The sequence below is a fragment of the Cucurbita pepo genome, chromosome 2 (assembly GCF_057944985.1).
Source record: "Cucurbita pepo subsp. pepo isolate OVF chromosome 2, ASM5794498v1, whole genome shotgun sequence".
In the NCBI taxonomy this organism is placed as follows: Eukaryota; Viridiplantae; Streptophyta; class Magnoliopsida; order Cucurbitales; family Cucurbitaceae; genus Cucurbita; species Cucurbita pepo.
This window is the reverse complement of record NC_141799.1, coordinates 3,919,462-3,936,951: the sequence shown is the minus strand read 5'-3', so window position 1 is coordinate 3,936,951 and position 17,490 is coordinate 3,919,462. Positions and strand designations below refer to the sequence as shown.

At 38.9% G+C, this 17,490-nt stretch overlaps 4 protein-coding genes across 10 annotated transcripts; 2 read left to right on the top strand and 2 right to left on the bottom strand.

Moving 5' to 3' along the window:
- Window positions 1-238: 238 nt before the first annotated feature.
- On the top strand, window positions 239-1,239 carry LOC111788871 (major pollen allergen Ole e 10). 2 transcript variants are annotated; one of them, XM_023669431.2, is made up of 4 exons: window positions 239-410; window positions 502-530; window positions 624-855; window positions 944-1,239. In XM_023669431.2, exons 1-4 carry the CDS (start codon window positions 353-355, stop codon window positions 967-969), a joined length of 345 nt encoding a protein of 114 aa, XP_023525199.1. In that variant the 5' UTR covers window positions 239-352; the 3' UTR covers window positions 970-1,239. The 2 variants fall into 2 exon arrangements, with proteins under 2 accessions (XP_023525199.1, XP_023525198.1); XM_023669430.2 differs by having other exon boundaries at window positions 251-410; window positions 621-855; window positions 944-1,150.
- Window positions 1,240-3,031: 1,792 nt separating this feature from the next.
- Window positions 3,032-5,641, bottom strand: LOC111788545 (cytochrome P450 72A397). The gene is made up of 5 exons (XM_023668900.2): window positions 5,329-5,641; window positions 4,890-5,110; window positions 4,495-4,748; window positions 4,035-4,404; window positions 3,032-3,567 (listed from the first exon to the last, which is right to left on the bottom strand). The coding sequence occupies exons 1-5, from the start codon at window positions 5,606-5,608 to the stop codon at window positions 3,142-3,144; spliced, it is 1,551 nt and encodes a 516-aa protein (XP_023524668.2). The 5' UTR covers window positions 5,609-5,641; the 3' UTR covers window positions 3,032-3,141.
- An 877-nt stretch (window positions 5,642-6,518) lies between these two features.
- Window positions 6,519-9,859, bottom strand: LOC111788546 (persulfide dioxygenase ETHE1 homolog, mitochondrial). Of its 2 annotated transcripts, none has more exons than XM_087121161.1 (9): window positions 9,588-9,859; window positions 8,934-9,062; window positions 8,752-8,859; window positions 7,949-8,083; window positions 7,205-7,246; window positions 7,028-7,087; window positions 6,897-6,950; window positions 6,775-6,799; window positions 6,519-6,687 (listed from the first exon to the last, which is right to left on the bottom strand). In XM_087121161.1, exons 2-9 carry the CDS (start codon window positions 8,982-8,984, stop codon window positions 6,602-6,604), a joined length of 561 nt encoding a protein of 186 aa, XP_086977287.1. In that variant the 5' UTR covers window positions 8,985-9,062; window positions 9,588-9,859; the 3' UTR covers window positions 6,519-6,601. The 2 variants fall into 2 exon arrangements, with proteins under 2 accessions (XP_086977287.1, XP_023524669.2); XM_023668901.2 differs by having other exon boundaries at window positions 9,266-9,858.
- LOC111788544 (C2 domain-containing protein At1g53590) lies at window positions 6,581-17,187 on the top strand. 5 transcript variants are annotated; one of them, XM_023668893.2, is made up of 14 exons: window positions 10,505-10,678; window positions 10,756-11,103; window positions 11,310-11,460; window positions 11,680-11,754; window positions 12,074-12,217; window positions 12,430-12,525; window positions 12,631-12,762; window positions 13,746-13,898; window positions 14,060-14,101; window positions 14,273-14,321; window positions 15,333-15,425; window positions 15,520-15,703; window positions 15,904-16,027; window positions 16,109-17,187. In XM_023668893.2, the coding sequence occupies exons 3-14, from the start codon at window positions 11,344-11,346 to the stop codon at window positions 17,084-17,086; spliced, it is 2,187 nt and encodes a 728-aa protein (XP_023524661.2). In that variant the 5' UTR covers window positions 10,505-10,678; window positions 10,756-11,103; window positions 11,310-11,343; the 3' UTR covers window positions 17,087-17,187. The 5 variants fall into 5 exon arrangements, with proteins under 5 accessions (XP_086977285.1, XP_023524661.2, XP_023524666.2 ...); XM_087121159.1 differs by lacking the exons at window positions 10,505-10,678; window positions 10,756-11,103 and adding an exon at window positions 6,581-6,689; XM_023668898.2 differs by lacking the exon at window positions 10,756-11,103.
- Window positions 17,188-17,490: the final 303 nt, after the last annotated feature.

Genomic DNA, 17,490 nt, shown 5'->3' with positions numbered 1-17,490 from the left:
AAGTACTTGTATTTATTAAATAGATTTTAAAGTTAGTGATTAAGCTTATAGTTTACGTAACAGAAAAAAATAAATAAAATAAAATAAAAATACAAAAAATAATAGGCATCATGTGCGCGTCCTTGGAGCTTCCTCCAATGTTTCCTCTTTCCATTTTTGCCCCCAACAACACTCCGACTCTTCCACCCACCGTAACGGCTCAACATTACGCCATTTTGTAGCCGTTGCAATCCCCACAAATCCACCTTCCGCCTATAAAATCCACTTCCGTTCTCCACTTTTTCCAATCATCTCATACTCCAAATCGCCTTTTTCCTCATCGCTTTTCTCCAGATCTCTGCCTCTTCCTTCTATGGCGAAAGCAGTCGCAGGAGCAGTCACTCTCTCCTTTCTGCTTCTGTTCCTCTCAGGTTCGTTCTCCTGATCTCTTCGAATTCCGCGTCGTTTTTTGTGTACCTAACTTTCCTTCTTTCTTCTTTCTTCTTCCAATTCTTTTTTCAGGAGATCTCTTGGCGGTGAATGGATATCAGGTGAATCGATTGTTATCGAAATGCAGAGTAACGGATTAGAATAATCCGATGAAATCTGAGATGATTTTTGTTTTTGTTTTTGTTTTGCAGAAGACGTGGTGCGTTGCGAGGCCTTCGTCGGATCACGCGACGCTGTTAGCGAATATCGATTATGCTTGTTCACAAGTGGATTGTAGGATTATGCAGAAAGGATGCCCTTGCTTTTATCCTGATAATCTGATTAACCATGCCTCCATCGCTATGAATCTGTATTACAATTCGAAAGGGAAGAATCAGTGGAACTGTGATTTCAGAGGATCTGGTCTCATCGTCATCACTGATCCAAGTTAGTTCATGATTTAAACAGATTTTGCTGTTGTGTTTGTCCTTTTGTTCTTGATTTTGATTTTGTGGTTCGATTTTCGCTGCTGCAGGTTATGGGAACTGCCTTTACCCTTGAATTGAAGTATGAAGCATAGAAGTGTAGGAGAATCACACAGCTCAAAAGTAAAATTTATTGTTAGTTTATTGATTATAAAGTTTGATTATATATACTTAGGTGGGAAGAGATAGATACTGAATTAATGCTATTTATCCTTTATTCAATTCAATATCAAAATTAAATCAAATTAGGGTTTGAATCTAAACTTCTACGAATTAGGCACTCCTCAATGTTTATCTATATATTGTTAGACGAACACAACTCTCTACAATATTTCGATATTGTCCACTATGAGTAGAAGCTCTCATGGTTTTGCTTTGGACTTCCTCACGAGTCCTCATACCAATGGATAGAATATTCTTCATTTATAAACCCATAATTATTCTCTAAATTAGCCTACGAGGGACTTTCATCATCCAACACCTCCCCGAACAAGGAGTCTTAGTCATTTTTTACTGCCTTCGAGGAGGCTTGACTCCTTTTTCTTTTGGAGTCTTTTGTTCCACATTTGAGGATTTACCAATCTATTGACACGACTAAGTTTAGGACACAACATTTGAGGATTTACCAATCTATTGGCACGACGCTTAGGGCATAGTTGTGATACCATGCTAGATGAACACACCTCTCAACAAATAGTATGATATTGTCTACTTTGAGCAAAAACTCTGATGGATTTGGTTTGAGCTTCTCCAAAAGGCCTTATACTAATGGACTTTCATCATTAACATATATATGTGAAAGGAGGTTTATCACAAAATACTTAACTTTCAATAGAATTGATTGTTTATGTAAAATACAAAAAAAAAAAAAATGAACAATAATAATTTAATCCATAAGATTAAAAAAACGGGGAGATATCTTTCACCGATTAAAAAAATAATTTAAATATATGTAATAATAAGTTTTTTGAGTAAATGTTAAAATAATGTTGATGAAAAATGTTTTTTTTTTCATAAATTTTTTTTTTTAATATTTTTTTTATCCAAAACTTTTAGATAAGAGAGATTTTTAGATGATAGTTTCTTAATTATTATTATTATTATTATATATATATTTTTTTGGAGATTAAAAGAATTATTGATTCAAGTTTAGAATATTTCTATAATTTAGTAAAAGAAAAGAAACCTTATAAGGGTAAAAGCGTAATTTTAACCGAAGTATTCACTTATAATTAGAAGCATCGGCCTTAAGCGAAGGGTAAAAGCGTAATTTTGCTGAAGTATTCGCCTATTTAATCTGAAGATGGTCTAGGGTTTAAGGCATTGCCACTGAGAGAACACAGCATCTGTAAAAAAGATGGTGCTGTTGTTCCGTTGCGGGCATAGAACAAATCGATTCCTTTCTCTAATTTTCGATCTGGAAGTTTGATTCTCGTCAAGCAGTTTGCATTTTCGAAGATGAAAGGTTTTTACATTCGTTGTTTAATCTTTTTCTAATCGTTTTCTTCAAGGCCGATCCAATGGGTTCTCGGACGTTAAATCGAATACTCGAGAGCTCAATTTCACCCGGCCGAGATTTTCTTTGCGGCAGCCTTAAGGTTTTGCATGTTAATCTCATTCATGCTCACATTCAGGAATCTGCCCTAAATTTTCTCTCCAATCTGTGCCTAGATTTTTGTTTTGCTTCGATTAGGTTTGAATGTTGAAGTTTGTGATTGAATCAATCTGTTCGTAGGAGATAGGTAGAGATCTTCGTCGACAAACGACGACATTCCCTAGGCCGCTAGGGTTTACCTTTTGCGTAGAAGTTGGATCTCATTGTTTGAACGAAATACAGAGCAATTAAGGTTAGTTGAAGTGAATCGATACCAATTATTTGTAGCTGTTGGATATCCGTTTGGTACCATCACTATGATTCGATTCTGTAGATTGAGAAAATGAGTATATACTAATTGCAGGTTAAGATTATGGATTGAACTTGGTCGATCTGTCTTGCATTTTTGTTCAATGTATGAGCTTGATCTGGGTTTAATGCTTTTCAGAATTTGAGCTTTGTTTTTTAAACTTTTTGTTCGTTTAATTCTGTATTATGTTTTTGGTATGTTCTTAATGTATTATATTTCATGTTATGAACACACTTTATTTTTGCTAAATCAAAGTATATTATAATGTCTGAATGATTGAGTTATTTATATTAGACATAACTTATACAACACAAAAAGGGAATGATATATGAACTTTGAAACTATTAGAGCTTACGGAGGATGAGATGAGCTCCATGTTGTGGTTGAACAGTGACATTTGAAGCAGGAGCGTGAGTATAAGATGGGGAAAGTTGGAAGGAGAAGCTCTGCAAAATCATTGATAGTGCTATTTTTGCTTCAATCATGGCAAAGTTTTGACCAACACAAATTCGAGGACCCCATCCAAATGGTAGGAAGCAAACTTTATTGTTTGTTGCTTTGGAAATTCCTTCTGAAAACCTCTCTGGCTTGAACTCATCTGCATCTTCACCCCATATTTGGTGATCGTGGTGGATATGAATGATTGGTATGCCTATTGACACCCCACCCGGCAATATTAAGTTTCCAAGCTTTGTTTCCTTGTGTATTCCTCGAGCTAAGATTCCGACGGGAGGATATAACCTGAGAACTTCATATAGTATCATACTCACCTGTTCCAAACATCAACATGTTCAAGTAAATCAGGAAGTAATCAAAAACATACCCGATTGAAACTACTTTAAAGTGATTGCTCTCCTCTCATGCCCTTGAGATGCTAAGGAGAGGTTTTGGGCTTCCCCTCAAGGCTTTAAGATATTAGGGAGAGGTTTCGGGCTTCCCCTCAAGGCTTTAAGATGCTAGGAAGAGGTTTCGGGCTTCCTCTCAAGGCTTTAAGACGCTAGGGGAGCGGTTCGGGTTTACCCCCAAGGCTTTAAGACGCTAGGGGAGCGGTTTTGGGTTTACCCCCAAGGCTTTAAGACGCTAGGGGAGCGGTTTTCAGATCCTTATAAAAAAATGATTCCTTGGCCTTGAGATGACTTAAACCATAGCTACTTACTACTTTGAGATGACTTATAAAAGTGCGTAGCACGTTATGTTGTTGAACGAAAAGAAAAAGCTATTAATCATAGCTACTTACTACTTTGAGACGATTTAAACCATCGAAATCTACTTTCTTGTCTTCACCAAAAACATCAAGCACTTCCGCTCTTGCTCGATCTTGCCATTCCGAATACCGACCAAGTAGAACCATCGTCCAAACAAGCAACGAGGCCGTCGTTTCTTGGCCAGCAAAATAAAAAAGCTTGCACTCACTAATGATATCCTCCATAGACATTCCAACAGCATCTTTCTTATTTTCTTCCAAAAGTATCCCAAGAAGATCAGCATTATTAGAAACTTGAGTAGCCTCCATAGCCGCTTGTCTCTTGCTTATAATTCCCCAAACCATACTTTTTATTTCTCTATTAACCTCCTCCATCTTCCTATTCATCTGGGTTGGTACAAACCTAAAGTAAATGAAGAACTAATTATGAACACACACACAAACACACACAAAAAAGCTCAAATTCAAATACAAACTTTCATTCAAATCTTACCTCCATCCCGGAATGTTATAGACACCCTTTGTTAGGCGTGCTACCAATAAAGAAACCCAGGTTTTCAAAAACTGGAAGATCTTCTTTCCTTCCTCATAGCTACTCCCAAATGCTGTTCGAGATATCGAATCTGCAGTCATATTCTGCAAATCGGGCCAAACATCTAACTCGAAACGCCCTTCTTCCTCAGAGACCATCACTTCCCATTTCTTAATCATCTCATTACAACTCTCAAAGAACGCTGGAAACATGTCCTGCAAACACCCTAAGCTGTCTTAGTCGTCTACTTGAAAAAAGAGGGTGCTATCTTAACTACTTGAAAACTTGAAAACTTGAAAAAAGAGGGTGCTATCTTAACTACTTGAAAAAAGAGGGATTGAGAGGGTGTAGTAGACCTTCAACTTCTCGGTATGAAAGGCGGGATTGATGATCTTTCTATGTTTAGCCCATTTAGATCCCTCGAGAGAGACAAGTCCGCCACTTCCGGGGGTTCTTGCAGGGGGAAATAAAGGGGCTTTAGGAATGTCATTGATGAGAGAAAAGACAGTCTTAAGTTGTTCGGGGTCTGTTATATACACTCTTGGAGTTGGTCCAACCCACGCGAAACAGTTCTTACCTACAAATATAGCTGCGTTAAGAATACAAGGAAGCCAACCAAGTATATACACATAGATGATACCATGATGAACATGAGGTTTAACAACAGCCAAAATTCCATCAACTAAACTCAAATAATTCTATTTGAAAAATAAAAATGATCCCAAAAGAATGGGGCATGCGACCACCCGAATCCAGGTAGGGCAATACAAAATGGACAAGAACGGAAGAGATTACCGTATTTATTGATGGTGAGGTGCGAGGAAGGGAGGGCGCGATGAGCGATATGATGAGAGAAGTTGATGGACTGGGATCTGGCTTCGCGAATCGCGGTCGCCATGTCCTTGGAATCGCCAAAGAGAAGGCGATAGGGATTTCCGGCAAGGCCCTGCTCTCTTAACTGCTTCTCGAGCTTCTTCGGTTTCAGCCAAATCCAGTTGAGGAAGCTCCATCCCCATAGCAGAAGAGAACCTGCCACAATAATGATTGTAATCGCAGCGCCCATCGTCATGCTCATTTCGGTTGCAGAGCCACCGGAAGATGGAGAAAGGGAATATGATATTATCAAGTTTTACAATTTGGTTCCTACACTGTGGATAAGGATTTATTATTATTATTATTATTATTATTACTTATTACTTATTATTATCATTATTATTACTCTTATTACTATTATTACTAATATATTTCAGGAAGCCGGAGAGATTTTCTCACCCATTAATTCGTAGCAAAATTAATTTATTATATATTTATTTTATTTCTATATTCATTTAATACTTTTTTTTTTTAATTTTATGATTAAAAATTTGCTAGCAGTAGGCTTGAGTTACAAATAGTACCAAAGCAAAACGTCGGGCGATGTGCCAACGAGGAGACTGTTCCCCAATGGAAGTAGACACGAGGCGGTGTGCCAATAAGGACGTTGGGCCCCGAAGGGGATGGATTTGGTGGTAGTCCCATATCAATTAGAGAAAGGAATGAGTGCCCGTGAGGAACCAAATTGGTTTAGGGTTTAGAAGGAGGGTGGACTGTGATATCCCACATTGGTTGGGAGGAGAACGAAACACCATTTGTAATGGTGTGGAAACCTTTTCTTAGCAGACGCGTAATGAGAAAATCCACAAGGAAAAGCCCAAAATCTTTGAGGAGAAGCCCGGAAGGGAAAACTTAAAGAGGACAGTAGCATCGGTTCCACTGTGTAACTCTGAAAGACGTGTTTTAAAGCTTTGAGGAGAAGCCCAAAGACGACAATATCTCTGGGCTGTTACGGAGGAATCCCACCAAAATAAATGAATATTATGTTAAGAAAAACATAGGGAAACAGATAAACAAGCAACCAAACAAATCATTTTGTAAGCTGACAGATAATTCATTTGCACATGTAATTTTATTTTTATTTCTGGAAGTACCAGCTTTTGGCCTGTAGATTAGATTTTCATCCACATTTCTTATTTTTATTTGGATTATAATTCTTGTTTTTAGTAAGTACAAAGAATCAGAGCTCACAGAATCAAGAAGAAGCTGGATGTTGCAGCCCACACACCAAATTTGCAGGAACTGCCATGTCCATCACCTTCGGATATGCCAGATTCAAATCTGTAAGCGACAACCAATTAACTTCTTCTTATATCACAGCCCATCAGTTTACACTACGGTTAAAATCTTTGTTTCATGTATACTTACTTTCCATGATTTTCTTGAATTCTTCCTGCAAAACAGAATCAAACCCAGCTACAAAGTTATGAACTTTAGATGTAAAAGTAATTTTCCAGATGAGTGATTTTAGTTTTAGTCAAGAAAATTACCAGATCCTTGGAAAGCCGTGGGTTGTGTTCTATCTCTTCGCCTACCGAACTAACCTGAAATCATAAGTCGGATATAAGGGACTGACTGAACCGTGTTTCAAGTCGAGAACACGATGGAGAAATTTCCTTACGCTAAATCCCATGTAGTCGTGAGCGGGATAGATCAATGTGTCCTTTGGCAGGGTGAAGATCTGGTACAAAGAGTTCATAATCAGAGCATGAAAGGCTTAAAACCAATAAGTTCTTCCATTTATAGTGATTTGATTGTTCTTTTCAAACACACCAAGTAATAAGTATCGTTTCCTAACCTGCGAGTGTACTGATTCATAGAGCTGCTTTGAACTTCCACCCTGCAGAGAAGACACTGGTGTTCAGCCTTGTGGCAACAAAGGTCAATTCTTCAAATGTGAAAGAGGAGAATACAGGACTAAGCACTAGGAATCCGATAATATCGATAAGTTTCTAGTCGACTCGTTAGATTGAAATTGTTGATCTTGTAGAAAAAACTGGATCGTGCTAAAGGTAAAGGTTGTGATTAGTTAAGAAAACGTTTTACGTGATTCGTTGATAGTTTTATAAGTGGTTCCAGCTACCCCACAAGTCGAGGCAAAGGTTTTCAGGTCGTTGTTGTGAGATGAAAATGACACCAGCTTCCATTATCGCTCAACCTTTATATAACTAAACAAAAAACCATGTGTGCCCAAGTTCACCGCTAACAGATATTGTTCTCTCTAAGCTTTCCTTTACGAGCTTACCCTCAAGGTTTTAAAACGTGTCTGCTGGGGAGAGGTTTCCACACCCTTATAAAGAATGCTTCATTCCACTCTCCAACCGATATGGGATCTCATACCATGTAACATGGAGTCGATACCAAAGAAGTTTTGGACAATCTGTTAATGTACAGAGAATCACAAGCCAGAGGGAAAATGACAGCCAAAGTGTTTTACTGGGATTTTCTTATCTAAAAGACCAATACTTTTAGAGCAACTAGAGTATTACCAATACCATCATTCATCAACAATTGATCAATAGGTCAAAAAGGCGAAAGCTACCTGAAAATCGGTCCTCCCACATCCACGTATCAGCAGAGCGTCCCCAGTAAATGCCATCCTAGGATGGGGCTGATCGGGTTCGTCCCCTGTTACATACGTGACACAGCCTGATGTGTGGCCAGGAGTCGCCCGAACCTGAAGTTCCATGCAAGATAAAGTTGAGTCAAGAGTTAACTCCAGGATTAATCTATCATTTTTATCGACATTTTAATCCTTGGCTATACTTAATGATGAACCCTCATGGCACAAAAATCGACTTCCTTTCTGCATTGCATTTTTCATTCTCAAGCCCCACAAAAGTAATGTTCATAGCAGATTGTTCCAGCATTGAAACGCTAAAGGATAAATGATAATTGGTGTTTCCTCTTTAAGAACAAATGAACATTGTCATTAGTAATCTATAAACCATGAAATTCTAAGGCAGCTCTAGTCCTGAATATTTCAACCACCTTGACGGGCCGAGGAGGTTCCGTGGTATATAATATGTCATGACCAGCATCAAGCCCACCGCTAACAGATATTGTTTGTTTTAGCCCGTTGCGTATCACTGTCAACCTACGGTTTTAAAACACGTCTACTGGGAGAGGTTTCCACACCCTTACGAGTAATGCTTTGTTTCCCTCTCCAACCAACGTGGGATCTCATGCTAGGTTAACAATTTTATTAGATGTTCAATATGAGAGACCCTCCTCGAGCTATTCAAAGTTTAGAAATCAATACAAATATGAGAGGAGCTATATTATGCTGATGAACCTTCACCAGTTCTATGTAATGGCAAAGATGAATCGAAAGTATTGGCATACCTCCAGGAATAGATCACCAAAAGAAATTCTATCGCCTGATTCAATCAACACATCAGCTTTTGAACCACTAGCTCTTGAGATCACAGATTTTGCTCCTGGAACTTTAGTCTAAAGGAAATGATCACATCAACTGGAAGTGAGAAAACAGGAACAAAAATGATGATGGAGAAGAAGAAAAAAACCTTGATGAGGCCAGTGCCAGTGATATGATCGGCGTGCACATGAGTGTTCATAGCGTATACAAGTTTCAGTCCCAATTCTCTTATAAGGTTTAGATCCCTATCTACAGTCTTATCAACCGGATCAATCAACTGAAGGTAGAAGAAATTCAAGAAATCACAGGAGAGAAAAGGAGCCCCATCAATGCTTAAGTTTTCAACCCAAACATTGATGAATGAAAAGAAAACTAAACCGATCACGCATTTCGTCAAAGAACAACCAAAATTCAAGTGAAATTTAAACATCTAATCACTATAACAAAACATAGAAAAGAGAGAATAGAGAGGGAGATTACGAGCGCCGGTTTGTCCGGATGGGAAACATTAGCGAGAAGATACGTGTAGGTGGAAGATTCCTTCTCGAACAATTGACGGAACAAGAGCTTAGACGAGGAAGATGATGGCGAAGACCCGATTTGGGAACTGAAATTCTTGATGGAAATTTTGGAAATGGGTTTCAGAGGAAGAAGATGAAAGAATAGAACATTGGGAGGAAATCGAGGAATTCGTAAGAATCGAATGCTTTGCATCGCGCTTGGTTTTTGGATTCAAACTCGATTGTTGGAACGTGGCGAAGGATAGTAATGATGTAGTGAATTGTTTATGGGAAATGGATACCGAATGGATAATGCGTCGGGTACAGATTTTGCAAGCTTTGGCTCGTCCGTCCAGGCGCCATTTGTTGCCGCCCCTGGTTTTGCTTTTGCCCGGAACAAATCGGAGTGATTGAACACGATGGCCTGGCTACCATTTATGAACAATTGTTCAACTTCAATACGTATATATTCAACCAAATAATTGCTTGGGTTCAATATTAGGTTAAAAAATGATCCATTTGATTAAAATTGTTGATCGGATTGAACCAAGACAAGATCACACAAGATCACAAGATCACACAAGAGCACTGAGTTGGACATTCATTAATTGGCTTTAAATGATGATGGTTATTTACAGTATTATAATCTCTTTTAGAGCTTTTGTTGATGTCTTCTAGATCATGCCTCATTGAATTTAACCAAGATTTCTCACATGGGTGGTCATTCTAGAACGCTCCCTTCTATGATGAGGTCGAGATAATTTCATCACTAGAAGGAAGATTGAGAATACACGATCAATTGGGAGAAGAACATGATCTCTAAAGAGAACTTGTACCTTTACAAATTTTCTCATTTCTTAACATGGAATAGGTTAAAAGTGAGCCAAATGGACCGAGCATGGGTTCATGGACCAAGACATACATAGTACATGTTCCTTTAAAAGGTGTTGACCATAAAGCTCGACCTCGGCAAGGTGAAGTGGGATTTGGGCTCTGGTCTAACATCCTCTCTTTTCCTTTACCTCTAAAGCTCGGGCGTTCGTTGATTGTCGAAATGTATCTCATATTTAACATTTTTTTTTTTCATTTAACTTGTTCATGATTTTTCATTATTAAAAACACACTTTCATAAGCATCATTAAAATATATTTATGACATTTTAAGATGATGAATTAAAGTCAAATTTGGATAAATCCCATGACATAAGAAAATGACCCAAAACAAACAATCGGGTCTTGCAGCGTTTCATCCCCACAAGACCTCAATCGGGTCTTATCTAATCCCTCTCTAAAACCCCATTTCGAAATTTGATTCAGTTTTCGACTTCACTATTCGTTTTGTTGGGCTATTCCATGTATTAAAGTTCGTTCGAATTTCTTCAGAAAAAGCAAAAGTAAGTTCGAATCAATTCGTTCTGTTTAACTATTTTGATATGGGATAGGTCTTGAATTGTTTTTATTCATTGCTCAGCCTGTGTTCATCTTCAAAGGGGTTCTTTCAAACCCAGAAAAACGGTGCATCCCCATGATATAATGGGTATTTATGTTGGCATTTATTGATATCATATGATCAGAGAGAGACCCAGTTGGTTCTCTTTCTCTTATCTTCCGATGCCGACGCATACTCGACACGTGCTTGCTGAAGGAACTTACTTCCAAGTTTCAACAGCGCCAAATTCTTTAACTCTCATCGACAGTTTCTTTTCTCTTACGGCACCGTTGTTACTGTCGAGAGGAATGATGAACAGAGAAGTTCATAACCTGTCCTGTCACTTTATAGATGGGATTCGATTCCTTTGTTCTTACTAGTGATTTTTCTGTAAGTATTGATTTGGAATTTCGTTTTAGTTCTATGTTTGGATTAAACGATTCTTTTGATTTTGATCTTGTGAGTTGAATGTTGAAGTTGCTTCATTAATGGGTTTTGATACTTTTGTTTTGAATCTGGTGGAGCCCATTTCAGAAAATAGTAAAGTGAATATAGTATTGTAATCTGATCCTATAGAATGTTTTGTGTCGGTTCAGGAAGTTCATCTTCTTTGGTGGAAGATTGATTCTAATGGAGGTTTCAATAATGCTTCATGTGGGATTGATCCTTTTTCTTCTATGGTTACTTTCCGCTTACAATTGCTGCCATCTTGCTGCATATTTCATCTCCTTCATCTATCTCTATCTGGTAATGTTTAACCATGTCTTTTATCATCTATTTGAATTGCTTTATGAGAAGTTATGTTCTGAATCATCAGATGATCGTTTTGAATCAATTATGATATCTCCTTTTGAGATTCTTGGGAATCTGGATGATTCTTGTTGTTTTTCTCTGAATGTTCATATTGCCATGGGGTTGAATCTTCACTTTTTCAGTAATGAACTTCTATGATCTTCTTTTTCAAAGGTGCATGAACGGTTCTTTTGGAGATTGAGGAGGAAATTCAAATTTGAGGAGAGAAAGCAAGCTAATCAGAGAAGGGTACAATTTCTTTCCCTTTCTTGCATGAAGTTCATAAACGGTGAAATCTCACATCGGTTGGGGAGGAGAATGAAACACCCTTTATAAGGGTGTGGAAACCTCTCCCGAGCATACGTGTTTTAAAGCCTTGAGGAGAAGCTTGAAAGGGAAAGCCTAGAGAGGACAATATCTGCTAGTGGTGGGCTTTAGCCGTTACATAAACACATGTTTATTTACTGAGAAATTGAGAGGGATGACATTTTTTTCTGTTCTTTCTTTGGTTTCTTATCTTTGTGATGCGTTTTGATTGGAATCGAATGCGATTTCTCTTTCGTTTCAGGTTCTTACGGATTCTGAAACAGTTAGATGGTTAAACCATGTGGTTGAAAAGATATGGCCTATATGTATGGAGCATATTGTTTCTCAGAAGATTCTCCTCCCAATCATACCTTGGTTCTTGGAGAAGTACAAACCATGGACTGCTGTATGATCCCAATCTGATACTTCATTTACCCGTTTTTTATATCGATACAACGAATTTGAGCAATTCCCTGTCTTTACGATATCGTACTTCCACTAATACGTTTAGTGAACACAAGTGTTGCAAGTATAAACTAGGACATGATTTCTTCTCGTTGTTCGATGATCATAATTTTATATCCGTACAGATTTTTGATGATCAGTGTATGATTGCAGAAGGAGGCTGTGGTTCAACATCTATATTTGGGAAGAAACCCGCCTATGTTTACTGAAATGAGGGTTCTTCGTCAGCCTAGCGAGGACGACCACTTGGTATGCATTACTTTTTCGTTAGATTAGGACCCTATACACACACTCACACACATATATTGTATTTTGTAGCTTCGAGTTTAATCGCGTTGAATGAACTAATTGCAGGTTCTGGAGTTGGGAATGAACTTTCTTACAGCTGATGATATGAGTGCAGTAATTGGGGTGAAGCTAAGGAAAAGACTTGGGTTTGGAATGTGGGCGAAGTTGCATCTAACAGGAATGCATGTGGAAGGAAAGGTACAGAAACTGTTGTTGTTTGTAATGGAGTAATTTGGAATAGTTATTAGTATGTATATTTGTGAGTCGAAAAGTAGATGTGTGAGATCCCACATTAGTTGGAGAAGGGAACGAAACATTCCTTATAAGGGTGTGGAAACCTTTCTCTAGTGGACGTGTTTTAAACCCTTGAGGAGAAGCCCGAAAGGGAAAGCTCAAAGAGGACAATATTTGCTAGCGGTGGGTTTGGGCTATTACAAACGATATCAGAGTTGGACACTAGGCGGTGTGCCAGCGAGGACGTTGGGCCCCCAAGGGGGGTGGATTGCGAGATCTCACATCGGTGGGAGAGGGGAACAAAACATTCCTTATAAGGGTGTGGACGCGTTTTAAAACCTTGAGGGGAAGCTTGAAAGAGAAAGTCCAAAGAGGACAATATTTGCTAGTGATGGGCTTGGGTTATTACAAATGGTATCAGAGTTGGACACCGGGTGGTATGCCAGCGAGGACGCTGGGCCCCCAAGGGGGGTGGATTGTGAGATCCCACATCGGTTGAAGAGGGGAATGAAGCATTCCTTATAAGGGTGTGGATGCATTTTAAAACCTTGAGAGGAAGCCCGGAAGGGAAAGTCCAAAGAGGATAATATCTGCTAGTCGTGGATTTTGGCTGTTACAAGATGTGTTCAAATATTTGCGTGTTCTTTAAGATATGTTTGGAAGTGATTTTGGGACGTGAATAATTACTTTTGTTATCCCTATTTTGGTGATCTTGGCCTTTCCAAGAACTAATCCTGTAGCTTTCGATTTTGTTTCCCATTATTGCTCTATTATCGGAAGAGGAATAAATGCAGCTGATCTTTAAGTAGAGCAAGAACTTGTCTGTAATGTCTGACAACTTTTCTGTCTTTTTTCAGTTTCCTTGTCAGTAGTTGTGTTGTTTCCTTAAAAGAATCATGTACTTGCATCATTTTTTACTTCAATCATTCTTCATGTCCCTTCTCAAGGTTCTGGTTGGTGTGAAGTTTCTTCGGGATTGGCCACACCTCGGTCGTATTCGATTATGTTTCGCTGAGCCTCCATATTTTCAGATGACTGTCAAACCCATCTTTACACACGGACTTGATGTTACCGAACTTCCCGGGATCGCCGGATGGCTGGTATACTACATCTTTTATTTGAACATTTTTTACCTTCAACTTCGTTTTCGTTATTTTCCCTCGATTTCTCTTGATGCTAGCAAAACTACACTTTACTGCTTACCTTCTCATTCTTGGTCTAAGTACTGTCATTTTTTCTTTTTTCGGTTTCTTTTTATCAGGATAAGCTGTTGTCCGTTGCCTTTGAGCAGACACTTGTTGAGGTGATAACACCTTGCTTCGTAGTTTTTGAATCTCGTTCATTTTTGTTTTAAAATTTTAAATCCGTGAATGGAATTTTATTCGAAACGTAGACGTGAATGTTCATATTTCATGTTATTACACATGCTTTGCAACAATATTTATGAAGTTTTGAATTATCTGAATCTTTGCAGCCCAATATGTTGGTTGTTGACATGGAGAAGTTCATTTCACCACAATCAGGTACTTAATCCTAAACACAATGCAACATTCAACTTGATCAAATGAGAATTTTGAAGAATGGTTAAACTCAACCTAATGAATAGAAAGACGTCATCTTAAGGTCCCGTTCGATATTAGCTTTTGATTTTTGAAAATGAAGCTAATTTTCTCACGATTTTCCGACCATTATTTTAATCTTTCTTTAAGTAACCAAGTTGTTATCAAATTTCATAATCATGTCAAGCAGCATGATATATTGAACGCTGGTCACCAGCCAACGACCTGTAGTTATTGCGGAAAACATGTCTTAATATAGTTTCATATACCACAGTATTTGATGGAACTCTAGATCTTGAAATGATTGGTCAATGTCTGGTAGTACTAAAGGTTGCTGGTTCTCAAAAATTTCTGTAGACTAAGCCAGGGGCTGTGAGACCCCACGTCGGCTGGAGAGGGGAACGAAATATTTCTTATAAGGGTGTGAAAACCTCTCCCTAATAGACGTGTTTTAAAACCTTGAGAGGAAGCCCAGAAGGAAAAGTCCAAAAAAGACAATATCTGCTAGTGGTGGGCTTGGGCGGTTACAAATGATATCAGAGCCAGACACCGAGCGGTGTGACAGCGAGGATGCGGGGCCCCCAAGGAGGGTGGATTGTGAGATCCCATATCGGTTGGAGAGGGGAACGAAACATTTCTTACAAGACTGTGGAAACCTCTTCCTAACGTGTTTTAAAACCTTGAGGGGAATCCGGAAGGGAAAGCCCAAAAAGAACAATATCTGCCAGTGATAGGCTTGGGCGGTTAAAGGGGCTATGTTTAATACTAAGGTGTTTAGTTCTGTTCTCCGTATGCATCACTCCATGGTCTGCAAAACCCTTGGCTTGTACTCTATTGGCTGCTTTATTTATAGTTCCTAGTTATAAATAATCTTATCATACAGAACATTTTTTAGCTTTCAAAATTTTTTCAAGTGTCTGCATATGCTTTGATGTTGATGGATCCTTCTACTTGTCCATGACATTGTATTTCCAGAAACTTGGTTCTCGGTGAACGTTAAGGAACCAGTCGCCCATATTGTGGTTGAAATTATTGAAGGAGCAGACATGAAACCATCTGATCTAAACGGTTCTTCCGATATTCTTCGACTTATTGTATTATAGTTCTCATGATTCTCTTACGTGACTTGTGAACTTGGCTTACAGTTGAATCTTTCTTTCAGGTCTAGCTGATCCATATGTAAAAGGCCAGTTGGGTCCATACAGATTCATGACCAAAATACAAAGGAAAACACTGTCACCGCAGTGGCACGAGGAATTCAAGATCCCAATTGTCACATGGGAGTCGGACAATGTGCTTGCTATTGAAGTTCGTGACAAGGACACATTCGTCGACGACATGCTTGGGTTTGTCTTCAAATTTGTAACTTCTATGACCACTTCTAGAACATGTTTGTCAAGAGTTTTGATCTTGTGACATCGCGTATTTCCGCTCATACGAAGTGTTGATGAGATTTGATGTAGTTCTTATGTCTTCGGTTTCATCTCTCCCCTTCCTTGTTCCATTTTTCTGGTGCTCATGATCCTATCTAATGTTCTATTTGCAGAAATTGTTCCGTTGTCCTAGCGGACTTGAGGAATGGCAAACGACACGATATATGGTTGCCTCTTGAAAATATTAAAACGGGTCGATTGCATCTCGGGATCACTGTTTTTGAAGACAAAAAGAAGGTTCTGTTCTTTCCCTTCCTTGTCCTGTCCTGTCCTATTGGATAATGAAATTCTTAACTGAGATTTGTAATACTACTTTAGGCGGAGTATCCTTCTCCCAAAGGGGCCTTGAATGTGGAAGAGCCTCATAAGGATTCCACTAGAAGTGAAATCAAGGATGTTAAGGATTCAATCTCAACTGTACCAGTGGAGCCTCAGAGAGGGATTGACAATTTCGAGCCGATCGACATTGAAGGGCAAAACGAGACAGGAATATGGGTTCACCGTCCAGGAAGCGAAGTTTCAAAAACATGGGAGCCTCGGAAGGGACGAAGTCGGCGACTTGATACCAAAATTCCTAGGGAGCCTAATGAATGCAGTGGTGAGATAACATCCTTTAATAGTGATTCTAGCAGCTCTGATGATAATCCTGAGGATAAATGTCGAAGGGTATCAGTTCGCAGAGGACTAAGAAAGTTGAGTTCAGTTTTTCACCGGAGTCCTCGGGGTGAGGACCAGTCGGGAAGCTTAGAGGAGACTGTTAAATCCCCCCAATATGCCAATGTTAGGGCCTCAAATGCGAAGGAGGGAGGTGTGAAGGTTATTCTCTTAGATAACATCTCTGGAACTGCTTCTGATAGGGTATCAAAAGACGGGAAATCGAGCAACGACAGTAGCGATTCAGAAAGCCCAGGAAAGGAGGGTGGTAAAGTGAAAGGCATGGCAAAGAGCTTTTACAGACAGGCTGAGAAATCGGCTCGCAATATCAAACACGCATTGACACACAAGGGGTTGAATAAGTTCCAAAGTGAATCATCAGGAATGAATGAGAGAGATGGTGCAGAAGAATCAGAGTGTTCTGGTGACGAACCTGATGTACCAGCTGAAACCACCACAGCTGCAGCTCCTCACAATGATTCGTTTAAGAAAGAAAATGTGGTGCCCCCAGGTTCAAGTGACAATGAGCAGCAGTCAGCAGAGAAGCTTAGTGCAGCACCCTTGGAGAGGATAGAAGATGATGAAGATGATAAACCTGCAATCAACACTGACAAAATGATTGGAACTTCAAAAAACATGTAGAAGTTTGAGAATTTGTAAACGGAATTCCTGTAAAGAGATGGTATAAGCTATAAATATTGTGAAGTTCATAGAGAAAACCTCTTCAGCTCTCTTCAGCTTCATATTTGGTGTACACATCTGTTAAGGCAATTCGTCGAGCACCTTGAGTGCAGCATCCAAATCCCACCTTCGCACGACCCTTAAACGAGTATGCTAAGGCAACAAGCATCAATTTGATGAACAACATCAAACAGTTTCGCCGGAACAAGTAAATTAAGCACAAAATTAAAGGTTTTAACAGTCGCCTAGCAGTCATAATTGGGCATATCGAAAAGGGTATCGTTCGTTTTGCCTATAAATCTTGATAACATGGTAGAAACATCCATCGAACAATCTACAATTCCTTTTGGCTTTGATTCTTAGTA